General features: G+C 36.6%; 4 protein-coding genes across 11 annotated transcripts; 1 reads left to right on the top strand and 3 right to left on the bottom strand.

Moving 5' to 3' along the window:
* Positions 1-800: 800 nt before the first annotated feature.
* On the bottom strand, positions 801-6,599 carry LOC117918735. 5 transcript variants are annotated; one of them, XM_034835632.1, is made up of 8 exons: positions 6,197-6,599; positions 4,166-4,254; positions 3,980-4,055; positions 2,877-2,926; positions 2,382-2,792; positions 1,771-1,809; positions 1,588-1,630; positions 1,365-1,473 (listed from the first exon to the last, which is right to left on the bottom strand). In XM_034835632.1, the coding sequence occupies exons 1-8, from the start codon at positions 6,336-6,338 to the stop codon at positions 1,460-1,462; spliced, it is 864 nt and encodes a 287-aa protein (XP_034691523.1). In that variant the 5' UTR covers positions 6,339-6,599; the 3' UTR covers positions 1,365-1,459. The 5 variants fall into 5 exon arrangements, with proteins under 5 accessions (XP_034691488.1, XP_034691506.1, XP_034691497.1 ...); XM_034835623.1 differs by having other exon boundaries at positions 1,383-1,473; positions 1,563-1,630; XM_034835597.1 differs by lacking the exon at positions 1,588-1,630 and having other exon boundaries at positions 801-1,473.
* A 1,339-nt stretch (positions 6,600-7,938) lies between these two features.
* Positions 7,939-10,951, bottom strand: LOC117915326. The gene is made up of 4 exons (XM_034830876.1): positions 10,887-10,951; positions 9,176-9,218; positions 8,703-9,116; positions 7,939-8,595 (listed from the first exon to the last, which is right to left on the bottom strand). The coding sequence occupies exons 1-4, from the start codon at positions 10,949-10,951 to the stop codon at positions 7,966-7,968; spliced, it is 1,152 nt and encodes a 383-aa protein (XP_034686767.1). The 3' UTR covers positions 7,939-7,965.
* On the top strand, positions 10,862-13,873 carry LOC117919060 (monooxygenase 2). Of its 3 annotated transcripts, none has more exons than XM_034836104.1 (6): positions 10,862-11,197; positions 11,659-11,805; positions 12,299-12,364; positions 12,490-12,652; positions 12,856-13,084; positions 13,176-13,873. In XM_034836104.1, exons 1-6 carry the CDS (start codon positions 10,950-10,952, stop codon positions 13,679-13,681), a joined length of 1,359 nt encoding a protein of 452 aa, XP_034691995.1. In that variant the 5' UTR covers positions 10,862-10,949; the 3' UTR covers positions 13,682-13,873. The 3 variants fall into 3 exon arrangements, with proteins under 3 accessions (XP_034691995.1, XP_034692003.1, XP_034692011.1); XM_034836112.1 differs by having other exon boundaries at positions 11,168-11,247; XM_034836120.1 differs by lacking the exon at positions 10,862-11,197 and having other exon boundaries at positions 11,716-11,805; positions 12,291-12,364.
* Positions 13,874-14,185: 312 nt separating this feature from the next.
* LOC117919078 lies at positions 14,186-16,241 on the bottom strand. Of its 2 annotated transcripts, none has more exons than XM_034836129.1 (2): positions 15,872-16,241; positions 14,186-14,684 (listed from the first exon to the last, which is right to left on the bottom strand). In XM_034836129.1, the coding sequence occupies exons 1-2, from the start codon at positions 16,092-16,094 to the stop codon at positions 14,500-14,502; spliced, it is 408 nt and encodes a 135-aa protein (XP_034692020.1). In that variant the 5' UTR covers positions 16,095-16,241; the 3' UTR covers positions 14,186-14,499. The 2 variants fall into 2 exon arrangements, with proteins under 2 accessions (XP_034692020.1, XP_034692027.1); XM_034836136.1 differs by having other exon boundaries at positions 14,186-14,681; positions 15,872-16,240.
* Positions 16,242-17,335: the final 1,094 nt, after the last annotated feature.

The raw sequence follows: 17,335 nt of genomic DNA on the forward strand, positions 1-17,335 counted from the left end.
GGGAGAATATTAAAAAAGGTAGAAATTCACTCTAAATGCTAATAATTGTTGTGCTTTGATGTTTGAGGTTCACAAAGTAACATTTGACTGAATAATGAGTTTGAGATGAAGAATTAAGTGCATGAATTTTGGAGAAGGTGTTGATTTGGGTGGAAAAGACATTGGATTCCCACTCCCCCAAAAAAACTAAAGAGTGTCCTTTGTGGGAAAAGCATTGGATTCCCCCAATTCAAAAGTGGCAATCAGAAAAAATCAAACCCTTTTTAACGAGAAACATGATACCAAAGCAGTCTTTGAAAAAGCCTCTCTGCAACTCCCTACTTTGCCCACTCCCTCACCACTTTCTTCTTCTCCATCCTTTGTTTCAAGTTTCAAATCAATCATGCTATTTCTAGTTTGAGTTCCTCTCAACCACCAGTAGAGAAAGCACATCTCCTAGTCTCTCTTGATAACAAAAACTGCCCGGATGTCTCTTGAGGGTACACTTTCAATTTACTCTGATAAGAAATATGCGGGCCTCTTGGTGTCTCCATTAACCACCTGACTAGACTGATTTAACCATTACTAAGGAAGATGAGTTGCATAATGACAAATTACATGGGCCAAGAATACCAAAAGAATTGGGCCTACCCCTAACATGTAGAAATGGATAAGTATGCTCAATTATTAGGGGCTGTCTCTCTTTGTGGGCATCTTGATTTAATGTTGTAGTAGGGGGTGAAAGTACCATAACATTGTAAAAGGAATTGACTTGGATGGCAGAGATTTCCTGCTTTGAACAAACAAACCAGTCAAGAATCTCCAGAAGCCCATTCCAGTAACTGTGGAATGTGGGAAACACTAAACAGATCCAAAATATGGCCTGCAGAAGGCAGGAGCTGATGGGCATCAGCAACAATTGGAACAAATAACAGTTGCAGGAAGCTGAAAGTACATGCACTTTGTTTTAATGATGGGGTGAAGCAAAAAATATTTAGTTTACATAAAAGAAGGAAACAAAGAAACCTAAAAAAAAGGGGAAGTTGTATTATTACCTCATGCACCTATATCAATCACCCTTCAATTGGTTCATACCCAAGTGTTTGGTCTTGTCTTTCAGGTATTGAATTCCTACTACCCTATTTTCCTTGCACTGCTGGGTTGGTAATACCAAACCAAATCTTCAAACCCCGGACCAGACAAGGATCAGTTAAGTTCTTCGTAGTCAATTGCTTGAATTCTGAGTCTCTTCTGAAGTAGCCCACAAATTTTCTTCTATCTTTTTCTTTCTTTTCTGCGGCAATCAAAACAATCTTCACATGGCGATCTCTGTCTATTTGAGTAACTGGAACAATCTTCAGATGGTGATGTATATCTACTTGAGTTACTGGTTTGGAGCTTGCAGGGTGGTATGTTCAGATCTTCCACCAGCACCTGGCGAAGCTTCTCGTTTTCCTCCTTAAGCTCCTGAATGATTTGCTCATGATTCAAAATCTGAAAATGCACAGAAAATTGCAATTAGTTGGACCATTTCAACACATTAAATTCAACATATGGTGGACGAACTAAAAAACACATCTAACAATTTCCTGGTGAGACTCTTAACACCTTCCTTGGGTGATAAGATAACACTGCAGTGGGATTTGATAGTCTACAAAGAAAATTCCATCAGTCAGGGCTCTCCTTCAACTCATGAACACTGCTCTAAAATTATTGAGGTTTATAATTATAGTTTTCTTTTCAATATTTCATCTGATGAAAACACATGAATATTGGTATAAAAGACATTACCACGTGAAGCATGTTGTTTTCTGATCTCAAGCGCTCAGCCTAAAAACATAAAATCCAAGGATTAGAACTTGATCCTACATCAGCACAAGATAATATCTTAAAAACAAAAACATCAAGCATTATGTTTATGGCATTGCTTTATGATGTCACTGATATTAAGGACCAAAACACGAAGCAATAAAAAAATAAAAAATAAAAAGAAGAGAAATTTTGCAAGGTGATGTGGGTCCGGTGTTATTTTAGGTTGTTCATGAAATATGCAGCTCTGCACTTTGAGTACATCCAAAGCACTGGCTAATATGTAAATGAGTAATTCTGAATACAGGAACAATACATTCAATCTGAATAGAGTAAAATCAGATCCATGAAAAACATTAAATGGCAAAAATGAATCATATATTCTTTAATAAATTTATTTTTGTTTAAAAAATATAGAAATCTATTAATCTGGCTATCACAAATTTAAACCAACCCATAGAATAATTCCATATCTATAGCAAGATATGAAGTAAAACACTAAAAATCTCACTTAAAAAAGTATAACGGCAAAAAATTCCAAATAAACAAGATTCAAACTGAAAGATGATCCAATATCCTACTCTGTTACATACCAGTTCATTTACTTCATTGCCCCCCTCTGTTGAAGTCAGATCGTGCAGAATATTAGTGACAACCTTCCCGGTTTGACTAACCAAGGATGTTCCCTGTGAACTTTTTGATGTAGAAGCTCCAGAAGTAGAACCTGTGTTCGAAGTTGCATCCCCAGCCAGGCCATAAGAGGTTTGTTCTACTAGTTTTGTTGCCAACTGCAGGACACTTCCCGTGGTGTTTTGGCTGGAGGGCTCATTGGTCATGCTCATGCCACTTTGCAGAGATGGTGAAAGGATACCTTGTCCAGTGGATGACAAAGATGGCGGAATGATACCTTGAACAGTGGATGACAGAGATGGTGGAATGATGTCTTTACCAATGGGTATATTGGGAAGTATTCCGAACTTCTTCATCATCTTTGTTGTTGTTTGCTAGATATTTAAAGTTGAAATTTAGATACATGGTGTGAAACAATAATAGACAGCACAAATATGACTGACAAAAATTATACATACAATAATACAATATTGAATTTTTTGAACTACACCAGGCTTCACAGCAAGCCCTGCAATGTAATATCAATACTTCAGCAGTCTAAGATGGAAAAATGAAAGAATGACCCAACATTACAAATCGATAAATTTTTGCTATATTTCAAATAAAAGTAATAGCCAATTGATTGAGGCATATTCTTAATGAATAAATAAATTCTGCTACTTCAAAGTCTGAACATAGCAGGCATATATTTAGGAAATATATGAAAAAAGCATGTGACAGTTTATGATGAACTTTAATATAAAGATACAGAAGAAGTTGATTTTAGTCAAGTATAGACTAACTGGATTATGAGATGCATTTCTATGGGGTTTGTTGGGCATCAAGTTAGTAACATTTTCTACCAGCTTGACAATGTACTTAAAGACAAACAGCAGAAGAAACAGAGCATGACCACAAATATTTTGCCTTACTGTAATCTACAGCAACCAAAGATATCCATAGCCTTTAAATCATGTCTTGATCCCAAAATTAATATCATCCATGAGGATCACAACAACCAAAAAGCATAAAAATCAATTTGTCATGTATTGTATCATGCTGATATCATGGTTTGACTGGTTGAACTGGATGGTCAGACTACAGGCCCTCATGCAAATCCTCTTTACAGTTTGTTGAAGGTACAGTTTTTAAAAATTGTGTCTCTACTCCACTGGAGATGGGAGTTACAAACCCACATTTCCTGTCTTTTCCATTATATCTTTCCTTTCCTTAATCATTCATGAACTTCAACCACATGAAAGATTGGTTGTTTTCAATTTTTCCTCTATCTTGTGAAACATGCATTCTAGTTTATAATTTCTTCCACATGAATGCAATAGATAAAGGAATTACACTAATCAATTAGGTGAAATGTATTAAACATTTCCCATGGAAAATCCAAAACTTTGACTACCAGCCCCCAAATATAGCAAATGCACTAGTCTGAAAATGCTAGATACTATTAAGTTTAGACAAATTACTTATGTAATAACCATCCCATTAGTATATTAATGAACTTAACAAATCTAAAGAGATATTTGGTAATGGCTTCTTCACTCATGAGATATAGCAAAGAACGTACCAACTCCAAAACCATGGCCAAAACCAACCCCACATCCGATGCCAGCTTCAATGTTCTTAGCTCCTAACTTCCTCAACTAAAAAAATGAGAAATGGGAGATAAGAGAAGGAGAGGATACATCATCAGGTAATCAGAATAAAATATGAGTACATACCAAATGACTCAAAACACAATGATTTGACTTACAGCGTCATTAACATGTCTACCAACACCAGAAAAAGCATCAGTTGCACCTCTGGTGGCACCCATAACTTGGTTCACTACTGGTATCGCACCTGAAATACAGATTAAATTAAGACTGATGGTTAAAAAAAATAGTAGTAAATTTTTTATTTATAAAAAAGATAAAAGAAGCAGAGTCACCAGATGCCCATTTAATCCCCATCATGGGGAGATTGTCATGAATCATGCTAATATTCATCAAATGAAGAAACTTTTACTCCCTATTTTCTTTGTTATTTAATCATAACAAGAAGAGATCTATCAATACTTTTGGATTGTTAGGAGAAGTCTAAAATTAAATAAACATTGAAAGGTTTTTGACCTCAAAATGCAGAAGAATGGAAGCCAAATGGGATTAACAGATTCAATAGTATGTATTAGAATAATCGTGAAGTGGCATACTGGCAATGAAACAAAATTCAATTTAGATGACAATGAGAAATACAATTTTGCTATGATATATTCTGTTCCTCAACCTGCCCTGAAATACTCAATCCAGTTGGGCTGTTAGAAATCCTAAGTGTTCAAAACCCTAAGCTGGCCTAATTTAACTTAATTCAGCCAACACCTTATATCTGCTTGGTGTTGGCATTCACCCATAACTCACCTGCAAACAAAATTTCACTGCAAGACAGAAGTTGATACAAAAAAAATTTGTTGACTTTGCTTTCAAGGGCCAAGGAAATTTTCCATCAGATAGTTAATAATGTATAGGCAACACTTGAAAGTTAAAAGTACTAACCATGTTAGATGAATAATAGAACCTAAAGTCTTATACCGAACAGTGCAAGGATTGGCATATGATCTATCATCACACTTTGACAATGTGTTAGGACCTGCTAGCAACCCGATGTTAACCTTCCATATATTGAAGCCAAATTCTTGAGAGCCAAGAGTCTAGGAAAGGCACACTACAAACCTTGGCTGAGATCAGTTAGTGAGTAAAGAAACATTATGGATTATGCAATTTAAACTTATAAGACCAAAGATTTACCTCTACTATTCACTGAGGTCATGTTTGGGACATTGGAATAGAGAATGGGGATGAGAAATTTATTCCATTCCCAGTCATTAATGTGTTTGAATTGTTTTTTAGAATGAGAATAGGAATAAAAAATTCATTAGTATGGAAACCAAATCCCACTCTCACTGGGATTTTGATTCCTATTTCCATTTGTATGCTCGCATACCAAATGCACCCTGATAGTCTAAGAACAGGAAAGAATCCAGAGGATGAAGGCAGAAGGCCCATTTTTTAATATGAATTGCCATATTTCTAATAGCACATTGCTCCAGTGTGTTCTACTGAAACCATCATCTGCATACAGCCATTCCATAACATGTAATTTATCTCTATAAATGATGACATGTCTTAGAATATGGTATTTTCACAATCAATTTGTACAAAAGTAGATAGACATAACCATAATTCAAAATTGCGCATAGATTAATTTGATCACAAACCCATTACAAAGTAAAGCAATCACTGAAAATTAAGCACACCTAATCTATTTCTCCATTCATTTCTAAAGAAACAAGTGACAAACAACCTATCAACCACCCACAGAATTCAAATTTAAATTCCCACTCATTTTCCAACTTACTCTCCTGTTTGGATGCTGAAACACAAGGAACATAAAAGAAATGGTAATTCAGAACCTCACATTTAACCATTCTTCTAGTTTCCAAAAGTTCTTTAGAATAGAATCCACCTCAACCAAGCCAAACAATTGTCCTGGCCCCATTTTCACGGGTTCCAAGACACTAATTTCTTTCATTCTCCTAGCTAGACTTTCTCAGCAAGAAACAGAACTCAAAATTTAAAAAGAAAGAGAAAATAACATACATGGAAAATTAACAAGTGGGTTATGAGGGGTTTGAGCTTCATCTTTTCCGGGCGGCTTGGGGAAGGGGAACCACCCGGAATTCATCTCCAACAAATGAATTTAGAAAGAGGAAAATAGAATTTTGGAGGGAGAGAAAGAAGGGGTGTACCCATATTTATAGGGCGACCAACGCCGATACCAACACCACAGCCGATGCCAAAGCCAGTAAATACTTGACCCACTTTGAGAGTAAACGGATTCTCTATTCTCATTCTCCGCTGATTCCCAATCTCATTGTTTACACCCTCCATTTTTCGTCTTCTTCTTCAACTACAAGCCCCCTTATCCCTCTCTCTCTCAAACCCAACCAAAGTCCCCCTTTTCCTGCCCAAGAAGCTAAAGTGCAAGCTCCGATTCTTCACCAAAATCCCAAACTCCAATCTCACTCTGCTACAAATCTCTCTCTCTCTCTCTCTCTCTCTCTCTCACTGTGAAAACGGTGGAACTTGGCCTCTCCCTCTGTGACTCTCTCTGAGGAGTTTGTACCTAAGAATTAAGGTGCTAACCAATTGTCAAATCGAAACCGGTAGCTGCCTCAAAATCCTGCTTATTAATATTATAGCCTTTTATTTTCTTAAGTATTTTAAAAATAGATTATAATAATAATAAATTTTATATAAAATACAATGAGCTTTAATTTTAAGTAATGATTTTCAAAAAAAAAAAAAAAAAAAAATCAATTTCAAATTTTAATTTTTAAAATAATTTTCAACTATATAAGACAAATTTATATTTTTAATAAGAATTTTCACTTTTTATATAGAATTTATAAGTATTTTATTTTTAAAAATTAAAAAATATCAAATGTATAGAATTTAACATTGATTTTTTATTTCATAAATAATTCCTAATGTTCTTTATTTATGGATACCATTTCATCACTAATATAAATATATACATATATATATATATATATATATATATATATATATATATATATATATATTTGGTCATTGAGGAAAATGGGCCAAGACAAAGGCCCCGGGTCCAGATCAGGGATCTTATTGGGCTGTTGCGGGGCCCCAATCTCAGATTCGGGTTGGAGCGGGCCCAAAGTTCCAATAAAGGGAGCTCCCTGTTGCTAATGATCACCAAGTTGAGTTTTTCATCGACTCATCTCAGGTACAAGTATTAAGAGAAGTAGCTTCTTGAGGATGCTTACGGTTTAGGTATGGTACGTAGGATAATTCTATTAGAATAGGTGAGAAGTAAGTGGACGAATAAATGATACTTGCACTTTAAGTAGATAGGTCCATAATTCAATTAGCATTGCTGAGAAGTAGATCCTAATTTCAAATAAAAGCTATACATCTTAATTGGCCATGCATTTACCTAAAGGTGGCAATTCACTATCCAAATTTTTCACGAAATCATTACTTAGAAACCTATAAGATTTGTAATTTTTTTTTTCTCTTACATAATAAGTTGGAATTAAGTAGATTTTTTTTATAAAGAGAAATTCACGAGCAAAAAGTACTGAAAAAATAATAAATACAATATATCACATTGATCGTATCATAAATGGAATTAATACAAAGGATTGTGCATTATATACAAGAAAAATGTTAAGGAATTATAGTGATACTTATCGACTAAAAGATTCAGACTATTGATTACGTATGATGAAATCTAAGTCATCGAACAAGAATATAAACAAAGGAAATCAAGATATAAGAGTGCACACTAACAAATGAGATTATGATACAAATAACGAGATCTAAACCTGATTGATAGTAACTTTTTTCATAGGTATCGGAAAAATACATTTTTGTATTTTACCCATATGTCCATACGGTTACATAACATTTGGAAAAACATTGACTTAAACACCAAATACCAAACCATCTTGTATTTGAAGCAAAGGCATGGGAGGCTCTCTCATATCTTCTCCTCCTCAGGGGTTGTGACAACAACATTCATTCCGGAGCAACCCTCATCAGAAGAAGATGGAGCAATAATCACTAATCCATCATTAATGAGTGACCCAATCCAAAACGATACATGAATTGGCCTATTCCCTTGGAAGAAAGCTACCTCATGCACCCCTGAATCATCCCACCTTAATTCACTGAGTCCACTAATAGACAATGGCACAATCTCCTCCTTTGAGCAAGCTTCTATCTTAATATCCTCAGACAGTTTTTTCAGGAACAACCAATACTTACTAGCCATTTTTGTACCAAGATGGCACTTAGCCTCCTCAATGCAGACTGATGCCACTGTCCTGCAAATTTTGTCATCTGAATTCATATTTTCAGCCATGTTAAAGATCTTAGCCCGGGCTCGGTTTCTGCTTGTGTTTGAGCTGATCATGTGAATAGAGGGAGTGTCATTGAGCCTTCTGAGACTAAGGAGGTAGAATATTGGTAACTTTGACTTATCATTTTCAGAGACTAGAGTGTTGTGGATACTAGCCCATCTCTTGAGGAAGCTTGCCATGCCTAGAGGGTCTGCAAGAAGACTGCAGCTAATCCCAATTGAGTATCCACCACGCTCAAAGTTTGTTACCTGAAAAAACATATTGGAATGTATGTGTAGCCTCTAATTAATTGAGAATTTGAATAATATTGACATGAAATGTGTCATACGTATGATATATGTATATAAGAGCTCACCTGAACATAAAATAGTGGATAAAACTGAGGATTTTGTTCATCAATATCCTTCCAGAAGACTAGCTGATCAGCTTCCACAGCTTCCCAATCTTTCAACTCCAGAAACTCAGATAAAGCCATTGAAGTCCTTGCCTCCATGAGCCTTACACCACTGTCATTGGACACAATCTCAAACTCTCCCTCACTGTCTCCAACTCTCTTGAGGCGTCCACCAAGCAGTGGTTGCTCCACCAATGCTATCCCAAGTGATTCCCTAATCCACCCAGCAACCAGCCACCCTGAATCCTCTTTGGTCACACTCTTGAAGTATAGAACAGTGTGAAGCCGCCTACCAAAAATCCCACAACCTAGGGGATCCCTGACTGAGATTTTTCGGCTTAGTCGTGGGTCAGTGACCTTAGCTGGCATCACAGTCTAGACAGCCTCAATACGTGACATGGTCACAGAAGTAGCAGCAGTAGAACTAGAACCACCTTCTCCTGCCATCTTGAGCACCCCAGGAAGCTAGTTTGATTGCTGAGAAGACCATATATTTATAGAGATGTTACCATAAAAGGAGTCCAAAAGTACGTGTTGCTTTCTGAATGGTTGAGCCTGTGTTTTGTGTGAAATGGGTGTACCCAATGGGCCTGGAGGAGCTATAGGGCGGACCTAAAGATACCTTAATTAGGCATATTTGGTGATCGGTTCAAATCTAATCTCCCTCTCTCCTATTTTACATATGACTTTTTTTTTCCTTTTATCTCATTTGAAGGCCAAATCTTGCCAACGTTGTACCCAAAAAGACATTATTTGTCCCTGCCCACATGGCCCATGCATATATAGAAGAGGCTCTTAGCTTTCTCCATAAGCAAGTCCTAGTGTCTTGGACAAGTTCACTGGTATGTACGTTTTAAGAAATGGACCTAAATTTCAAGCAATGCAACAACCAAGAAAAAATCGATCTATATATAAATTTCACTCATTTAGAACCAATTTTCTAATGACTTCTATGGGGACCCCCCTCCACGTATCCCTTTTTCAATCCGGACACCTCAATCGGCTATCGCTGGCACACAATCCATCTGTATCATTCCATCTGGACTGCTACCAGCTTCATTTAGCATCCAACATAATAAAGCCCTTTTCTTATAGGGCTAAGCAGCATAAAGAGACCAGATTCCCCGAACAGTTAAGATCGTCCAATCAAGACTCCTAGAGTCATTGGCATGGGTAATCATTCACGTCCTGACAAGGAAATGGCTGATGGGACCTCTTCCAACTCTCAAGTCCATATCAATTAATTGTTGCACATAACCTCAGACCATCAATTGGTTGAAGGGACAGACAGTTGTACAATATAACATCATGGCACATCATCTTATAGCACCTTCCAGTCGTCCAAAACTGTAATGATTGCCCTACCACCTGCAAAACACTAATCATTACTGAGAAGGTCAAAGTGTTTAGTCAGCAGCACTATAGTGACATTTTCTTTAGCACTATAAAAACTCTCCCCACAAGCACAAAGAGGACATGGATAGATACGCCTATTGACTCTATCTCTCTCTCTCTCTCTAAGATTGCTTGAGTTATCTTTTGTCTGATTTAAGCTTCAGAGGAACATGTCTGGACCACCTATCTGGATATCCTTTGTGCAGGAAATGAGCTTGTCCAACCTTATTCTCGCTGATGCGGATACTCTAAGAGGCACACGAATGGAGGAAGATTGTCCAATCTCCATTGCGTTTGGGCGAATCCAACTCCAATTGGCTCTGCATCAACAACTTCTTCTTGAAGGGAAAATAAGGACCTAGCCCATTCTTATCTTTTTGGAACAAGGAAATTTATAGTTTCTTCCATGGGAGGTCAAATTTCACATACTCTTTATTAGCTGCATATTGTTTGGCCCCACGCTCTAACACGTGCTAAAAACATTTTTCATATGAGATAACCACCTCCAAAATGTTGTCTATTTTTGGACCATCACCATTTTAAAACATGTTTATATAAATAATTTTTCATGATTGCTAAGATTACATGGGCCTGGCGATTTTGTGGTGCCCTTCACCTTCACGTGGAGAAGAAAGGGGTTTTAAGTAATTTACTTCATAATGAAAAACCAACCTTTCAAATTTGCCGGGTAAAATCTGATGGATCCAAACCGCTTCATGTGCACCACTAATTTCTCATGCCCCAACCTACCTCGTCCTCTGTTCCCATACGAAAAATATCCGTGCACCACCGTTGAACCGCCACTCAGCATCCATGGCTAAAAGCTTTACTTCTCTCCTTCTTCTTAATTCTCCTCTCTCACCGCCTTCTTCTTTCTCTCAATCACTTCACCATCTTCAAGCCAAAACATTCCCACAGAGCCAATCTTACTTTGGAGTTGGAACCAGAACTAAACCCATTTCTGCATCGATGGTGGAAGCTCAACCCCCTGTCCGAAAGGAGGATATCATCATCGTCGGTGCCGGAATCGCTGGTCTTGCCACTGCAGTGTCCCTCCACAGGTTCGGTCAGCAAAGCCCCTTGATTCACCAAAATTTGACCCGAGTTCCTGGTGTGAATTTGATTTCTTTTTGCCCACATAGTTTCTATAGTTCTGATTACTTTTTGTATAAAAGTTGCTTTTCTTACGTGTTGAGCATACTAAAAATCATTATTAAATGATGCATAAAATTGATATAATAAGAATGGTTTTTAAAACGAACGAGAAAATCACTGCCAAAACACACTCTTAATCAAACTTTTTAGTCCTGGATTTCCTAATTTTCCATCAAATCAATCTAAGCCTAAGTTTGTCCATATATGTATTTGATAGTTGCCTACAATTCTAAATAATCTGTATTACTTTTCTTACTTTGAAATTAATTCTTGGACTTTTCTCTTCAGCATTGTTGATATTTTTTTCCCAGAAGTCAAAATTTATGCCCATGCCAAATGATGATGAAATTTGTTATTATGGGATTAGGCTCGGAGTCGGGTCGTTGGTGCTTGAGCAGGCAGAGTCACTTCGCACTGGTGGAACCTCACTCACCCTCTTCAAGAATGGGTGGGGAGTATTAGATGCAATGGGAGTGGGAAATGATCTCAGGAGCCAATTCCTTGAAATCCAAGGGTAAATTTTCTTCTTCTATTCCAATTGCCCTTTGTAGTGGTAGTAGAGAATTCCATGGAAACTTCAAGTATCTGTGAGAAGTTCTAACTGCAATGTGGCTAGTTTGAAATTTGGTTCATGTTTAGGGCATCCAATTAGTCTGAAATTGCTGAGGAATATGATAACAAATATATAATTTATGAGCCCCACTAGCTAGCATATTTTTTTCTTCCAATGTGATTAGTCTTGGGAGCTTTAAAAGTGAAGGATTGGGGTGGTATCCGGTTGATAGAATAAAACCAGTACTTCACATATTCATCATAGTTATGGGAACTGAATGCTTACCTGAATCAAACTCTATTGGACAAATGAAAGTATAAGTATATAGTTACTAAGGTGGAAATGCTTCTCCTTTGCAGTACAGAAATTTTATGGAAGTTAACCAAAGTTTGAAGCAAAGGCTTATCCTTTCGGTTTTTTACTCCTGAACTGTTTCATGGTATCAGCTGTGCAGGATGGTGGTAAAATCAGAAGATGGTAGGGAGCTGCGCTCCTTCAGGTTCAAAGATGAAGATGAAAGGTAATGAATTCCAGTCGTATCTGCTTGTCTTTGATTCTGCAAAACAATTTTCATTTTTCTTCCACTTTGACTTCGCCATGTACAAACTTTTCTTCTTTCTCCATTAATTATGTGATGCTGCACAGCCAAGAGGTCCGTGCGGTGGAGAGGAGAATACTTTTGGAGACTCTTGCTAATCAATTGCCAACAGATTCAATTCAGTTTTCTTCAAAGCTGGCAAAGATTGAAAGAATTGAGACGGGTGAAACGTTGTTGGAACTTGAGGATGGAACCCGACTGAGTGGGAAGGTAACCCGCTTCAAATAGAAGGGCTGGTTAAGGTTGCTCTGCAACATAGCTTGCATTCACCCTCCTCTTTTCCATTTGGAGGAACAAAATAGAAAGTGTTAAATCTGTCATTTTCTTTTTTATCATTTTGTTGTGACTGTCAAACTGAACAATGAAATTGTGGGTTTGTTTGATGATCTGATCATCTAGAGCTTGCTTAACAGATTGTGATTGGCTGTGATGGGATACGCTCTCCAGTAGCAAAGTGGATGGGGTTTTCTGAGCCTAGGTATGTGGGGCACTGTGCTTTCCGTGGGCTTGGATTTTTTCCTGAGAGAATGCCATATGAACCAAAGGTCAACTACATCTATGGAAGGGGATTACGTGCTGGATATGTTCCTGTTTCTCCAACAAAAGTTTATTGGTTCATCTGCTTCAACAGCCCATCCCCAGGTATTTCTAACAACATATTCATGCATTACTTCCTTGACCCACAATCAAAATTGTTCTGACAGTCTGGGGTATGTGTTCGTCTGCTTTTTAGGTCCAAAGATAACCGATCCATCAGTGCTGAAGAAGCAAGCTAGAGAACTGGTTAGGAACTGGCCTTCAGAGCTGTTGAACATCATAGATCTGACACCAGATGACACAATCATTAGAACTCCCCTGGTAGACCGGTGGCTGTGGCCTGCCATAAGCCCTCCCGCCTCATCAGGTGGAGTTGTGCTGGTCGGGGATGCTTGGCACCCAATGACTCCCAATCTTGGGCAAGGCGCTTGTTGTGCATTGGAAGATGCAGTAGTTCTCGCAAAAAAGCTCTCAGATGCACTCAGGTTAGGGCCCGAATCTGTGGAAGGTGCACTCAGATTGTATGGAAGCGAAAGGTGGCCTCGTATCTTTCCATTAACGATACGTGCAAATCTTGTGGGATCACTCCTGCAGTGGGACAACCCAGTTGTGTGTTCTGTCAGGAACAATGTCATCGTACCTAAGCTGGTTAGGCTTGGACCACTATTGGAACATACCAATTTTGAGTTTGAGCCTCTATAATTGGCAGAGAATTTCAGGCCAAAGAAATACGCTTATATAAAAGATCTGTAATTCAATGTAAAGGCACCTCAGTGTCTTTTAGATTCAGGACAGATATAACATTGTTTCGAATCCTGCAGATAAAAGTTGTATTATGTTGTACACTTAGACGAGAGTTCAGTAGACATGAAGTTAATTGTTATACCAACTTTATATGGCTTCCCTATACTAGATTAGGATAGCAAAGGTTATGAGTTCCTCAAAGTCAAACTACAAAATTATCAGCATGAAGCCATGGAGATGGTTTCATGAAATTGCAGCAAGGAAGGAAAACCTATTCTATACACTCAACATGCATAAATAATCTGCCATGTCTGTTTGAATTGGGGAAGGACACTGCTTCAGTTCCTGGTTTTGGAAGAGGACAGACAAGCTCAAAGCCTGCTTTCATTGAGAGAATTGAGTCATACGATAATGTCGTTAACATTTAACCTGGTAGTTGATGAGCCTCCACTACAGCTTATATAGCAAACAGAGTAAACCAGATTTCAGGGAAAGGGAACACATACAAGGAGAGTCTGTCATGCCATATACTCAACTTGGCCGTTCTTTAACAGTCGAGAAAAAACTGATTATGAAAGAAACTATACAACTTGAAGTGCTACAACATAAATTAAGAAAAACCCGAGATTTTCTCTCAGAATGTTCATGTTCATGTTACAGAGCTTGTGGCTTACGAATCATGACGGAAGTAATGGAATGAAAGATGGAGTAAATCCTTTTTCTAAAACAACATGGTGACCACGCACCAGAGCACTTGACATTAAAGAAAAATCTTACTACGATTCATTCTCAGTGGATTTTGGGCCTTTCTGATGCAGTAACTCTTTTGTAGGATCTGAGTCCTCCTGCTCCAAATCTTTTAGCAATCCGTTCTGTGTAAGGTCACTCTTGATGTTGCCATTCACCGTCAAACCCTTCTGTCTGGGAACAATTGAAGCACCCTTATTGACAATATCAACTGCTGTATCAAAAAGGCAACAGCAACAAAGTATAAACGCTATATGATGTTTTTTACTTCCACTTTTCCTTTAACTCCAAGCATCTATGTAATGTTCAGAAATAGGGAAAATTTGAGGATTATGGTATACGATGAGCAAAACAAAACAAAATAGAAATTACCCTCATAGCATGATAATAAGTTAAAGTATTCCCAGAAAAAGTGAACACGGAAAACAAAAGTAACAGACCACATGTTCATTACATCTCTTAAACAGATTAAGTATATGATACCAAAGAACTGAAAATATCTGAATTGTTCATTACATCTCTTAAACAGATAAAGTATATGATTCCAAAGGAAGAAATAAGAAATAGGATCTTTGAAAAGCTTCAATGTTTAACCTCTAATGTTTGATTCTGGAAAGTATCAAGAAAAGGGGAAAAAAATGTATTAAGAAAAAAGGATTTTTTTTCTTTTCATATTTGGTTTACCCTAAAAAAACACAAAGAAAATCAAATATATCTAAAATTAGATAAAAATTTTATGCATTTTCAAGCTATTTAATCTCTATATGGAAAAGTTAGAAATATTTGAAATATGTTTGAAGACATTAAAACATAATTTATTAACTTTTAGATCTATTTTTCATTGTAGTCCTTTTTTTTTCTCTCTTTTTCTTCTCTATTTTCTTTTCCTTTCATTTTCTCCAAGCCCTGACATAGGTAAGTGAGCAAAATTTCCAGACTTTGACTTATAATCTAACATATACCTCAGGGAGAAAGCTATGGATCCTCCAATAACAATATTAATAAAAGGGTTGTGTTTTTGAACCTGAACAGGCAAAGATGCAAGGAACAAGCATGCATAAAACCAAACAAAAAATTCAAAATTTCCCTCAAACAAACAACACCCAAATAAGAGAAAACTGTAATAATTCAGTATGTAGATTTTCTGGCAATCTAACTCTTCATAGTCCAATCCATCAAACAGTGTGAGAAATGAGCAATTGCTAGTTGGGTCATTGATAAATTGCTACTTTTACCCAGATTAACGCATAGAAGCAGATGCTCTAAACAAAGTATTGATCTCTTGGAGCGATCACTCGAATAAATAGTGTTATAGGATGAGAAACGAACACGAATGCAAAAGGGTTTTTCTACAAGCATACCAATGAAGAGTTAAACACATGGGTGATTGAGAATATTGACCTGGATTAGAGAAGAACCAGAGAGTCATGGCGCAGAGAAGGAGCACAACGGGTATTGCGTGGATGGCGTTTTCGGCAGATCTAATACGGGTTCTCTCTTTCTTGGCCACATGTGAGAGAGGATCGTAAGTGGGTAACTGGTCTGCATCTGGGGTTGCTGATGGTGAAGTTGTTGAGTTGAAAAACTCATCGGAGACGCGGGTTGCGCTCGATATTCGGTGCATGGTTGAAAGAGAGCGGATGTAGAGATTTTCCCGAGAAAGTGGGGAGAAAGTATGGGAAAGGTGGAGGACTGGAATGGGAATTTAGAGAGGAAGATAAGAGGAGCATTAACTAACAAAGCACCACCCACCAGGAAGCTTTGGAGAGAGACTTTGTGGGATTTTAACTGAACGAGAAGCTGCCGACCACTGAAACTAATACGACAGCGTTTCACAACAACTGCCTAACAAAACGATGTCGTTTCTTCACCCTCTGCGGGTGCCAGTCAACATGATCAAAACCGCGTCGTTCAATCGTTCCAGCGCTTTCCAAGGTGGACTTTAAACTTTGGATTAAATATACCCTTATCTGTCAATCTTTTACATCCATTATACTTTGCCTGGTCCTATTCAAAATTCAAACACTTTATTCTCTAATTTGTTTTTTTATTTATTTTTAAATTAACATTATCTATAAATCCTCTCATAAAATTATAAAAAATGTTTTTTTTTTCATTATGATTTAAACTCGGATAAAATCAACTTTTAATTAATGATTTTAAAATAAAAATTTTCAAATAATTTCAAAATATAACCTTATCAATTTTTTTTTTTATTTGTAAATTTTATATATAATCACGAAATATAACTGTTTTCTAACTTGGATAATAAATGTTCTTTTTGCATTTGCAAAGATGATAATGGAGAGTTTTTTCGGATACTCGTTCTATTCCGTCTCCAATACGATGGATTTGAAATTTAAATGAGTTATGGATGGGTTTAGGATTTTCTTTTTTAAAACTTGAGATTGTTTCAAGTATTATCTTGTCTCGATTATATATAAAATTAATTTAATTTAATTTTTATTTTTCTATTTTTATTATGTATACATAACAATAAAATACTTTTTAATAAAATAAGTTATAAAAAATTATAATTTATTAAATTTTTATAAAATATATTTATTTTAATATAATTAAATAAATAATTTAAAAAAAAAAAAAAGCTAAACACAGTAGGATGAGAATTATTTTGAACCTTGTCCCGAACTCACCTATTACGATCCCTAACTCAAGTTAAATGAATTTAGCATAAGATTTTTAAAATTTGTTTTTAAATACTGATGCCATATTTTAATTATTTTTTTTTCAAATTATTTGCTTAAAATGGGTCAAATTTAGAGACCATGAAAGATATTAATTTCACACTTTTCCATTTTTATTTTTATTTTTTTTAAAAGCATGATACTAATTCATGTGAGTAAG

This window comes from Vitis riparia, chromosome 1 (assembly GCF_004353265.1).
Source record: "Vitis riparia cultivar Riparia Gloire de Montpellier isolate 1030 chromosome 1, EGFV_Vit.rip_1.0, whole genome shotgun sequence".
In the NCBI taxonomy this organism is placed as follows: Eukaryota; Viridiplantae; Streptophyta; class Magnoliopsida; order Vitales; family Vitaceae; genus Vitis; species Vitis riparia.